We start from the raw sequence: 12800 nt of genomic DNA on the forward strand, positions 1-12800 counted from the left end.
AGCCAATTCCCAAACACCAGGTGAGGCTCCCCCCAGATAGAGTCTAAACTTCTGGACGCAAGCGAACAGCGTCACAAGCAGCAAACATATGGCGTATTGCCAATACTCAGGCACTACTTGCAAGGTATGACAGGGCACATTATGATGAGTTTGAATCCATAATGCAGCACCTTCCGGACAAGTACAAAAATTAGGCCAATGAATTCATACAAGAGGGTAAAACCATCACCAATACCTCTATTCGTTGTGCCCTAGATGCAGCAGATACTGCTTCAAGTGCTATTAATACCTGTGTCCTCATGCATAGGCATGCCTGGCTACGCATTTCAGGTTTCAAACCTGAAGTACAAAGTGCCATTCTCAATCAACCTTTTGATGAGCAACACTTATTTGGGCCCAATGTGGATGTATCACTAGAAAAATGAAAAAGGATACAGACACAGCAAAATCTGCTCCTTTCATCGCTCAACCTATAGAAGCACCACCAGAGGCTACTCTTCAGATAGTCCCTCTACTTCTTACAAGCTCCTACCCAATCCACCTTCAGTAGGAGCTACCAAAGAGGGGGTTACAGGGATAAAAACAACAAAGGCAGAGGCAATACTAACAACTCCCGCTCTGAGTCCAGCCCTGCCCAATGAGTGTGAAATTCTTCAAGCTGCAAAACTACTCCTTCTGGTAAGTAACCATTTTGTTTTTCTCCATAGGATAACATTACCGCCATTTCTTGAAAAATCACTATCTCGAAAAGTACTTACCCAAATACAATGATCTTGGAGTCTAAATTCATATACAAATTTGTTATTTTTAGGGCTCGGGCCTCCGCCTCCACGAAGTGGGGAGGCGGAGCTTCCCGAGATCTTATGCTATCAAAAGAAGAAGGAATTCAGAAAGGGCTCTTTCCAGGCACATTCCTTAGATTTTTATGGCATCTGCCTAGTGATTCGTCTTCGCTGTTCTGTTTTTTTGTAGCGTTGACCTGATAGGCTATAAGTAATTTACGCGTGGCCGATGTGGCATATTGTGTGCGCGAACGAGCACGGCTGAGTGATTAATCTTAATTAGGAGCTGTCAGAGTGGCCGTGTAATGCAATCCAGATGGTGCCGCTTTTAACATTTAAGTTCCCGTGTATGTTCGTTTCCCAGAGCCGCTCCTGACAGACACTGGACTGCGCGCGCCCTCACTACATTAGCATAAAAAAGCACAAGTGTTCCTTCAACAGCAGAACACACTAAGCAATCCAGCACATAGAAGAGAACGGATGTAAACATACAATTCAGGTCAGATTTATTCGCATGGAGTGATGTTTTCAGTATGACATACATGCAGTGCATAGAAGACCCTAAGATGCTGCAAAGACTAATCAATCGGGTGCCGTAGACCAGTGTTACATTTTCTCAAAGTCACATTTTAAAATCGATTTTCTAAGTTACATTGCAAGCCTGAATAGCAATATAAACGCCTTCAAGAGAGCACATAGATCATAAGGCATGCCCCGCGCTTTAAATCACACTTGATGGCACCAAGTGCCTCAACTACTTGGTCATCTGTCAATTGGAGATTCCATGGACAACTTTATGATCATATGCAGTATTACAGAAACCAATTTTACAGCAAAGATAATCGCTCTAATATTTTGTTTTGAATGCAACAGTGGAAACCAGGTACAAAAGAATTCGATGTGTGAGACGAGAATAGTAGGACCTTGCAGGAAACTGTCACATGTAAGCTGGCAATGGGGAAAAGTTTGCGCATTTCAAACTCCCACAGTACTGGTTTGAAAACAAAACAAAAACAACAACAAAAAAGAGCCAGAAGGGAAAAAAATTATAGATTTCTGACCAAAGGTGAAACAAGCAATATCCGATACCATCTAGTGCATAGTGGCGGTGCAGAGTGCAGAGTGGTGGTGCAGAGTGGTGGTGCAGAGTGGTGGTGCAGAGTGGTGGTGCAGAGTGGTGGTGCAGAGTGGCGGTGCAGAGTGACAGTGCGGTGGTGCAGAGTGGCAGTGCAGAGTGGCAGTGAGGTGGTGCAGAGTGGCGGTGCAGAGTGCAGAGTGGCGGTGCAGAGTGGCGGTGCAGAGTGGCGGTGCAGAGTGGCGGTGCAGAGCAGAGTGGCGGTGCAGTGGTGCAGAGTGGCAGTGCAGTGGTGCAGAGTGGCAGTGCAGAGTGGCGGTGCAGAGTGGCGGTGCAGAGTGGCGGTGCAGAGTGGCGGTGCAGAGTGGCGGTGCAGAGTGGGGGTGCAGAGTGGGGGTGCAGAGTGGCAGTGCAGAGTGCAGAGTGGCGGTGCAGAGTGGCGGTGCAGAGTGGCGGTGCAGAGTGGCAGTGCAGAGTGCAGAGTGGTGGTGCATAGTGGCGGTGCAGAGTGCAGAGTGGCGGTGCAGAGTGGCGGTGCAGAGTGCAGAGTGGCGGTGCAGAGTGGCGGTGCAGAGTGGCGGTGCAGAGTGGTGGTGCAGAGTGGTGGTGCAGAGTGGCGGTGCAGAGTGGCGGTGCGGTGGTGCAGAGTGGCAGTGCAGGGTGGCGGTGCGGTGGTGCAGAGTGGCGGTGCAGAGTGGCGGTGCAGGGTGGCGGTGCAGGGTGGCGGTGCAGGGTGGCGGTGCAGAGTGGCGGTGCAGAGTGGCGGTGCAGAGTGGCGGTGCAGAGTAGCGGTGCAGAGTGGCGGTGCAGAGTGGCGGTGCAGAGTGGCGGTGCAGAGTGCAGAGTGGCGGTGCAGAGTGGCGGTGCAGAGTGGCAGTGCAGAGTGGCAGTGCAGAGTGGCGGTGCAGTGGTGCAGAGTGGCGGTGCAGAGTGCAGAGTGGCGGTGCAGAGTGGCAGTGCAGAGTGCAGAGTGGCGGTGCAGAGTGGCGGTGCAGAGTGCAGAGTGGCGGTGCAGAGTGGCGGTGTGGCGGTGCAGAGTGGCGGTGCAGAGTGGCGGTGCATAGTGGCAGTGCAGAGTGGCGGTGCAGAGTGGCAGTGCAGAGTGGCAGTGCAGAGTGCAGAGTGGCGGTGCAGAGTGGCGGTGCAGAGTGGTGGTGCAGAGTGGCGGTGCAGAGTGGCGGTGCAGTGCAGAGTGGCGGTGCAGTGGTGCAGAGTGGCGGTGCAGTGGTGCAGAGTGGCGGTGCAGAGTGGCGGTGCAGAGTGGCGGTGCGGTGGTGCAGAGTGGCGGTGCAGAGTGGCAGTGCGGCGGTGCAGAGTGGCGGTGCAGAGTGGCGGTGCAGAGTGGCGGTGCGGTGGTGCAGAGTGGCGGTGCAGAGTGGCAGTGCGGCGGTGCAGAGTGGCGGTGCAGAGTGGCGGTGCAGAGTGGCGGTGCAGAGTGGCGGTGCAGAGTGGCGGTGCAGAGTGGCGGTGCAGAGTGGCGGTGCGGTGGTGCAGAGTGGCAGTGCAGAGTGGCGGTGCGGTGGTGCAGAGTGGCAGTGCAGAGTGCAGAGTGGCGGTGCAGAGTGGCGGTGCAGAGTGGCGGTGCAGAGTGGCGGTGCAGAGTGGCGGTGCAGAGTGGCGGTGCAGAGTGGCGGTGCAGTGCAGAGTGGCGGTGCAGTGCAGAGTGGCGGTGCAGAGTGGCGGTGCAGAGTGGCGGTGCAGGGTGGCGGTGCAGAGTGGCGGTGCAGAGTGGCGGTGCAGGGTGGCGGTGCAGGGTGGCGGTGCAGAGTGGCGGTGCAGAGTGGCGGTGCAGGGTGGCGGTGCAGAGTGGCAGTGCAGAGTGGCGGTGCAGAGGTGCAGAGTGGCGGTGCAGAGGTGCAGAGTGGCGGTGCAGAGGTGCAGACTGGCGGTGCAGAGGTGCAGACTGGCGGTGCAGAGGTGCAGACTGGCGGTGCAGAGGTGCAGACTGGCGGTGCAGAGTGGCAGTGCGGTGGTGCAGAGTGGCGGTGCAGAGTGGCAGTGCGGCGGTGCAGAGTGGCGGTGCAGAGTGGCGGTGCAGAGTGGCGGTGCAGAGTGGCGGTGCAGAGTGGCGGTGCAGAGTGGCGGTGCAGAGTGGCGGTGCAGAGTGCAGAGTGGCGGTGCAGAGTGGCAGTGCAGAGTGGCAGTGCAGAGTGCAGAGTGGCGGTGCAGAGTGGCGGTGTGGCGGTGCAGAGTGGCGGTGCAGAGTGGCGGTGCAGAGTGGCGGTGCAGAGTGGCGGTGCAGAGTGCAGAGTGGCGGTGCAGAGTGGCGGTGCAGAGTGGCAGTGCAGAGTGGCGGTGCAGAGTGGCGGTGCAGAGTGGCGGTGCAGTGGTGCAGAGTGGCGGTGCAGAGTGGCGGTGCAGAGTGGCGGTGCAGAGTGGCGGTGCAGAGTGGCAGTGCGGTGGTGCAGAGTGGCGGTGCAGAGTGGCGGTGCAGAGTGGCAGTGCGGTGGTGCAGAGTGGCGGTGCAGAGTGGCAGTGCGGTGGTGCAGAGTGGCAGTGCAGAGTGGCAGTGCAGAGTGGCAGTGCGGTGGTGCAGAGTGGCGGTGCAGAGTGGCGGTGCAGAGTGGCGGTGCAGAGTGGCGGTGCAGAGTGGCGGTGCAGAGTGGCGGTGCAGAGTGGCGGTGCATAGTGCCGGTGCAGAGTGCAGATGACAGTGCATATCTACAGGCTAGTGAAGCCAATGCATATCTACAGGCTAGTGAAGCCAATGCATATCTACAGGCTAGCAACGACAGCGCATATCTACAGGATAGCAACGACAGCGCATATCTACAGGCTAGCGACGACAGTGCATATCTACAGGCTAGCGATGACAGTGCATATCTACAGGCTAGCGATGACAGTGCATATCTACAGGCTAGCGATGACAGTGCATATCTACAGGCTAGCGATGACAGAGCATATCTACAGGCTAGCGATGACAGAGCATAACTACAGCCTAGTGAAGCCAATGCATATCTACAGGTTAGCGATGACAGTGCATATCTACAGGCTAGCAATGACGGTGCATATCTACAGGCTAGTGAAGCCAATGCATATCTACAGGCTAGTGATGACAGTGCATATCTACAGGCTAGCGATGACAAAGCATATCTACAGGCTAGCGATGACAGTGCATACCTACAAGCTAGCGATGATAATGCATATCTACAGGCTAGCTACGACAGCGCATATCTACAGGATAGCAATGACAGCGCATATCTACAGGCTAGCGATGACAGTGCATATCTACAGGCTAGCGATGACGGTGCATACCTACAGGCTAGTGAAGCCAATGCATATCTACAGGCTAGCGATGATAGTGCATATCTACAGGCTAGCAATGACAGTGCATACACTCACAAGGAGACCACAGCCAGCTGAGGTGCAATCTTCACCCACTCACAAGAACGACATCACAGGCAGCAGCAGTGCAAGCTTCTTACACTCACAAGGAGACCACAGGCAGCAGAGGTGCAAGCTTCTCACACATAAGAAGGACATCACAGGCAAGTGGTGCAATATTGGCACATTCACAAGGAGATCCCTAGCAGTACACACCACATGAACACACTCCATAACACATAGCAACAATACATTGGCATTTACAATGCCATTAGCTCAAACTCAAATAAATCCGAGCCCGATTGCATTTCTAATGCTTGTTATAAATTGGTGTTGGATTTTTTATTGAGTGTGTATCTCGCTTACTGTCTCTTTGTGTGCAATAAATGCTTAGCACTATCATCTGATAAGCCTAAACTACTCACCCATACTACGTCAAAAGAGAGCATTTGGGATTATTATTTTGACCCCTTTAAACCAGTAAGGGTCGCCAGTAAACCAGTAAGTGTACCTTATTTTGGTGCACTCTGTAGGGAGCCAGCTTCCTTCACTAACGGACAGCACAACAGCAGTGTTTTACATCAACAAGCTGGTCTGGAAGTTATTATACCCACTGTCACAATTAGCCCAAAACATTTGAAAATGGGCTATTTCAAACGACATTTCATTAGTAGCAAATCATGTCCCAGAAATGGAAAATGTACAAACAGACAAATAAGTTCACGCATGACTGGCCAGTAAAAGTATATATAACAGACACACTATTCCAGCTATGGGGAAAACCAGATGTACACCCTTTTGCACCACCAGAAAACACAAAGTACCAGTACTTCGCATGGAGGTACTCTCATCCACAGTCACTAAGGAATGCCCTGCAATGAGTTGGTACAGGATATTTGCATACAGTTTTCCCATGTACTGCTGAGTCTAACTATTCTAGAAATGTGTTTAATCCCCAACATGACAATCTTTCTCATTGCTCAAAGGTGGCCTTGGCAGCCTTTCTTCCCACACCTACTCCAATTGTTGAAACACTGTATGTCAAAATTTCCCTGCACCGGCACACTCTAACCATGCATCAAGGGAAAATATTCCACCCAAATCCCGCACAACATGGTTCCTGAAATAGTCGAAGTTGAACTCCTAAATTAGTGAAGGCTACATTATGTATCATCAGAGAAGCACAGTCGGCAGTCACGAGAAAATGCTATACTTTCAAATGGAAGATTTACATAAAATGGTGCCAAACCATGAAAATTCAACACATACTCCACAAGCACACGGTATTCCTCCTGTACCTAACGAATCTAACAGAATGTAAACTTTCATCTGCTTCGGTGCGGGTACATTTGTCAAGTTATTGCGACTTGTCTTAAAGGGCTACACACCAAGCATTATTTTCAATTCCACCAATCAAAACGTTCTTGAAAGGGAAAAGGAGTTTTTCCTGTCAGAGAGGTACCTTCCCTGTAGTGGAATCCTAACCTAGAGCTAGCTGGGTTCATGAAAGCACCATTTGAACCAACGCATAATGCCACACTCTGTATCTCACATTAAAAACACGATTCTTTGTAGCTTTAACATCACCAAGAAGACTGAGTGAAATGTAAGAGCTTATGGTGAAGGAACAACACATCCATACACAAGGATAAGTATGAAGACAAACACACAATTCTTCCCAAAGTTCATCTCACTGTTTCACATAAAAACAGACTTTTACTATACTGTCTTTCTTCCAAAAGCCTTCAAGTATGCCAGAAAGGGCCCTATATACATTGAATGTCACAAGGGAGATCATGTACTACAGTCAAGCAGACAGTATTAGAAAAACACAATTGTTCTTCATGGCACATTCAGTTCAGGCTCTAGAAAGTCATATCTAAGAACTCTATTACTAGATAGATTGTGCAGAGTATTCAGCTGTGTTAAACACTAGCAAACAAACCTTTGCTCACTAAACAAAGAGCACACTCTAACACAAAACAAGGGGCAAATATGGCCTATATAGTCAATGTCTCTATTCAGGAAGTAGCCACATGGACCTTCAGAACATACTTTAACAAATCATTACCATATTGACCTTCAATGGTGCAAAAAAGTTGTACTGTGACAAACCGTACATACATTTTTGCTCCCCTTTATTTTCTACCCACCATCGCAAGGCAGGTGATACACTACATATCTGTGCAAAGCATTTGAAGATATCATGCTGGGAAAAAAAGCTGCAAAAAGAAAATGATTTCTTACCTGTAATTATGGTTCTGCAGTTTGAAACACCTCTAGACTCGCATGCAACCCCCCACCTCCCCATTTCAGGACGCTTGTGGAAGGTAACAAATGAAGAATCTAACGTAGTGGGCATTGCGGGATTACGGTCGACGTCATATAGGGGCTCTGCCTATGTCGACTCCCACCCACAAGCTAACAAATTTTTCGGAAAGCATAGATACTTCCAGACCCAACCACTAGATTGCAGAATTGTGCAAAGCATATGAATCTAGAAGAGTTTCAAGCTGCAAAACCATAAATACAGTTAATTAACTTGTTTCTTACCTACTTACCTCACATATGCTTTTGGACTCTATAGATTTTTATCAGTGGAACTGACATCCCCAGTGCTGGCCTTAAATGAGTTCAATGACAACGCCGGTGGTAGTCTCAAGAACCAGCTGTTGATGTTACCCAGCCACGTGCTCCTATTTCGTGCTCCTGCTGCAAAATGTTTCTGGTTAAAGTCTTGCAACTGTGGTAAAAGTTCACATGTGGAATGTTTAGTGATATATGCATATTCCTAAAAGAAATAATGTTACTGAAGGGAAGTATATTGTTTATCTACAAATACTTTAATTAATTGTTTTTCTAATCACATTCTTCAAATTTTATCAAATGTTTTCTTGCAGTGTTGCTTTAAACTACCCAGAAAGCTTTGGGTTTGAAATGTAATCTTAGTACCTGCCAACATCATGTTTACAGAAAGTAAGGATTTTTGACCGAGTAATGTGGTGAAGATGTTTTATTATTCTTTAAAGGAAAAACGTTGTTAATATACTTCTAGGTGATTAGGCTGTTTCTGGTTCTTCCTTTATAGTAACATCCAGTATCTTAATGTTTAACCTGTATTGATATACCTAGTTTACATGATTGGCATATTTAAAAATGTTAAATTATTTTCTAAATTGCTTTTTTTTTTTCTTCCAGGAAAGAGCGCCTCGTGTATGTTGGGATCAGTCTGGAGAATATCATTCCCACACAAGTAAGATAACAAAACCCCCATTTCATAATGCATGAATGAGTGATATTGTATACTCGTTCCTGATCGGACGTTTATTTTTCCCAGAAACCAAAATTACTTCTGAAATTAATAGTTTTCATTGTCCCATGCGTCTGTTCAAACTTCATTGCATTTTCATCTGCCCATTTGTCTCCTGGTTTGTTCTCTGCCCACCATTTTACCATTAGCAGTTAAGAAGCACACAAAGAGCCACGTATTAGTATCTGAGAATGTATCTCAAGATTCTCCGCTGTGGGCCTTGGTGCTCTTGAATTGTTTGAATTGTAAGTGATTGAAGTTAAAATCCTCCTTAGTAATGATAGTGATCTCACACTGTTTTCCGAGGTGTCCAAAGCTATGTTAAATATTTAATATACTGTAAGCTCACCACTGGAAACACAGCTGAAAAGCTAAACATCCTGTAACGCCTATAAATCATTGGGATCAGGATTCCAACTATCATAATCATGTCAAAGAACCTAATTGAGGTATCATTCAGCCTACTATACCTCTGTTTAGGAAAACATTGCATAATTTGTACCATAAGCCCATAAAGGGATATTTTTTCAAATACCAACACCTTTTAAACTGTTTCATAGCTAACAATAGAGAACACAAGTGTGTATGTTATGTTTGCCTTTAACAGTCATCTAGCTGCAAGACTGCTATAACATCTCAGTATCTTATGGTAAAAGGCCCTTCCAATCGCAGACTCCTCACCTTTAGAATAGCCCAGGGGGCCAGACTGGAGCCAGAGATTTTTTTCAGCAAGGTTCCTCCGCGATGACTCTTTACCACCCAGAAAGAGATGAAGCAGAGTTGCATATAATTTCCACCCCTGTACGTTGACGTCAGTTCTTTTCTTTCTATCCCCTTCAGAATGGATCTGGAGCTTCAGTTCCACGTGTTGGTTTGCCGACAACTTCAAAACATTTTCAGTAAATGTGCTAGTGACAACTCTCCCCTGAAAAGGGCTGGATTCAAGGTCTGTCGTAACTGGAGGAAGCAGATGACAGTCATAGACCTGCACAGAATGTGTCTTTGATGCTTGTTACCCTGTTACAACATGAAATTGGCTTTAAGCGTTCCTCTCTGAACCAGAAGGAAATCCGCGAGCTGCAGATCATAAGTGAAGATCTCAGTAAAAAAACTTTTTAAAAAACTGATCCAGGTGCCATTTACTATCCTGTTCAAGGAGTCAGTCCAGTATGAAGTCCCGTTCTCTCTGGAAGTCCTTTGGTAAGTTGAAGATGCAACATAAGTGCAAGATGGCCAGGTGAGACTCAACCCTATCCCCCCGCTCAAAACCAGGCGAGAGAGAATTATTTAGAAGTTCATACAAGCATCTTCGTACTACAGTCTAGTCCTACAGTCAATCCAGGCGCACTCCAAATTTCCTGGGTTGGCGACCCCATAGCAAAATGTTGCTTCAAAGAGGCCATTTTGCAGCTCTTTCAGGTGTCTCTGGCTTCTTTTAGTGCATCTTCGACACCTTCTGATCCACGAGGAGCTTCAGTTGGACTGCATCTGGTGGGCCTTCCCTTGGTTCCAAATGACCTTGTGTAAACCTTGACCATTCTGGCGCTGGTCCATGCTTCCACTTGGCCCCAGGTGCCACACCATTCCCTGCCATGCCAGTGCATGACCCTTCCAGTGCATGTCCCTTGCATGCCAGTGCCTGTGCTGACTCTGCGGGCCCAGTCCCTGATCCCAACATTTGGATTACTCCAGGCCCATGTCGTAATGTGAGATCCCAATCGCGCAACCAGTCAGTTTGCAGCCAGACTCCAATCCTTGGTCTCTGCCTCTGTGCCCATGGTATCAGAGGGCCGAGGTTTTGTTTGGATCTGACTCTTTACACGGTTCAGATTATACAAAATGTTCCCCATGACACTTATTATCATAAGTTGGACAACCTGCTCCCCCTTCTCTCTACTGGTGCTGGACCTGGACTTAAAATATATCAGTGGGCTAGATACTTCCCCCCCAGAAACTGAACTGGACTCTCCACCTGGGCCACCAACCCAAAAAAGGGTGTTACAGACCAATAAGATGAGCTAAGCCCTGCCTTTTATTTCCACCTCCTCTCTCCCTTTTTCCCTAAACCTTAGAGATACTGCCAGCACCATTCTGCATTCTTGGTGCAAAAAGTAAACCTTATGCTGGTGACAGGTGTCATTGTACATGTGCCGGCGTCAGAGGGGCGCTATGCACATTTCATATGCCTGTACTGGACTTCTGTCCATTGAATTTTCTGTAGAAAGACAAGTTCAAGATGCTCACCCTGTCTCAGATTAATTATGCTCTAGACCATCAAAGGTGCCTCTTGACTAGCAGTATGTGCCTCCAGTGGAAGTTAGTTCCACAATAACCGTTTGGAGCTTCTGGCAATCCATGTGGCCCTGAAAGCCTTCCTGCCATCCATCAAGGGGAGGCCTGCTGCTGCAGGTCCTCACAGGCTACATGTCCGCCATGTGGAATGACAACAAATAGAGTGGAGTGGGGTTCTGTGCTACGAGGCCGTAAGTCTACGGAAGTGGTTAGACTAGCAGAGCATCTATCTGGTGGCCAAGCATCTGGCAGGGTCTCTGAATTCAGAGCAGACAAGTTGGGCAGACATCAGCTGGCAGGTCAGACGTGCCATCTCTACCTGAAGGTGGCAAGGGACTCCTTCGACCAGTGGGGTATGCCCTGCCTAGATATGTTTGCCAAAGTCAGAACAAGCATTGTCAGTTGTACCGCACATTGGAATTTCCTAAAGAAAAGTCACTAGGAGATTGATTCTGACTGTAGTTCTCCTGTATGCGTTCCCACATCTGCCTCAAGTTCTGAGGAACACGTCATATTATTAGCACCTATCTAGGCCAGAGCATCTCAGCCTGAGCATTTACCCTCTGATCCTGCTGCCACTTGGGGAGGACTTCTTGTCTTAGCAACAGAGGAGGATTCCTGCAATCCAAGTATCCACAACCTACATCTCCATGCATGGAGGTTGAAGGGTGAAAGCTGAATGCGTTCGATCTGCTGGGTGTGGTATTCACTGTTTTCCTTGCATCTCATTCTCCTTCATCCTTTCAACAAAGTCCATCTACACTGGACACCGTTTGTTGCCTATTGTCATGCTACTCATACCAACCCTCTGCAGACCAAACCTTCAGATATGTTTATTTTTTTTTAATCGTTGGCCCAGTGGGAACAGCTGATCTATTAGGCCTTTCAGACTTTTTTTGTTTACTTTATCTACCATCTTTCTTTAAATCACTTGTTATGATATCTAAGGTCTGACTCACAAATCATTGGTCATGCCTCAGTAGGGATTTAAACTTCATGCCAACATTTCTTATGTGCACGCCTTTTGAACATGAGGCAGAGATGATCACTTAGATGATCACTTAGACTGCTTATGCTCAGGCTAGTCTTCCTTATTGCCATCTCCTCTGCACACCACATGAGTGAATTACAGACACTCTGTCTGTGGACAAGTTAGTGCTGAGAAACAGAGTGACCTTGCCCATAGTCATAACGTTTTTCCATGTTTTTAGATGTTGGACAATTTATCTCTCTGAGGAGAGGTTTCATCAGCTCGACTCCAAAAGTGTGTTGAGCTTTTACACTGGCCACACAAAAGACTATTGTAGGATTCTCTGGAATAGAGAATGGGGAAGCAGTGCAGAAAAGGACCCTATTAAGATGGATAGTTCTCTGGATCAGAACCTGCTATATGCTATCCAAGATGCAACCCCTTGAATGCCTGTGGACTCATTATACGAGGCACAACGCTACTACAATGGCATTGGACAATGTGGGAGGGGGCGATGCCAGTTCTAGACATCTGGCTTCCAGAAACACTGCATTGTCTGGTAAGTCAGTATTCTGCCTTCAAGCAGAACAAGCTGAAAAAATTATATAGGGGTTCTGCCCAAATGACCCTCCAAAACCTGGGCTAGGTACATCACAGGGATGGAAAAGTAGAACAAAGAGGATGTGGAGGGATAAATTCCAAAACCTTTTTTTCTCTCACAAGATATATTTAATTATCTTGTAGTATACAATTATTTATCAAGCATATAATTTCACAAATTTACAAACACAAAAATACGCATCACAGGACAAGGTGGCACACAACATAGGAAAACAAGCATTAGGAATGCATTAGGGCTCGGGTTTGTTTTAAGTTAGAGATAATGGCATTGTAAATGGCAATGTGTTTTAGGCACTCTGCACTACCACTCTGCACTACCAATCTGCACTCTCAATCTGCACTCTGCACTCTCAATCTGCACTCTGCACTACCAATCTGCACTCTGCACTACCACTCTGCACTACCAATCTGCACTCTGCACTACCA

General features: G+C 47.7%; 1 protein-coding gene across 1 annotated transcript in view; it reads left to right on the plus strand.

The window, feature by feature from the left end:
* RSF1 (remodeling and spacing factor 1) overlaps positions 1 to 12800 on the plus strand; it is a 713574-nt gene that overhangs the window by 377037 nt on the left and 323737 nt on the right. Inside the window, exon 10 of the mRNA XM_078658500.1 lies at positions 8380 to 8434. Within this exon, the coding sequence (XP_078514626.1) occupies positions 8380 to 8434 (55 nt within the window). The remainder of the gene's footprint in view (positions 1 to 8379; positions 8435 to 12800) is intronic.

Source organism: Lissotriton helveticus, chromosome 8 (assembly GCF_964261635.1).
Source record: "Lissotriton helveticus chromosome 8, aLisHel1.1, whole genome shotgun sequence".
NCBI classification, from domain to species: domain Eukaryota; kingdom Metazoa; phylum Chordata; class Amphibia; order Caudata; family Salamandridae; genus Lissotriton; species Lissotriton helveticus.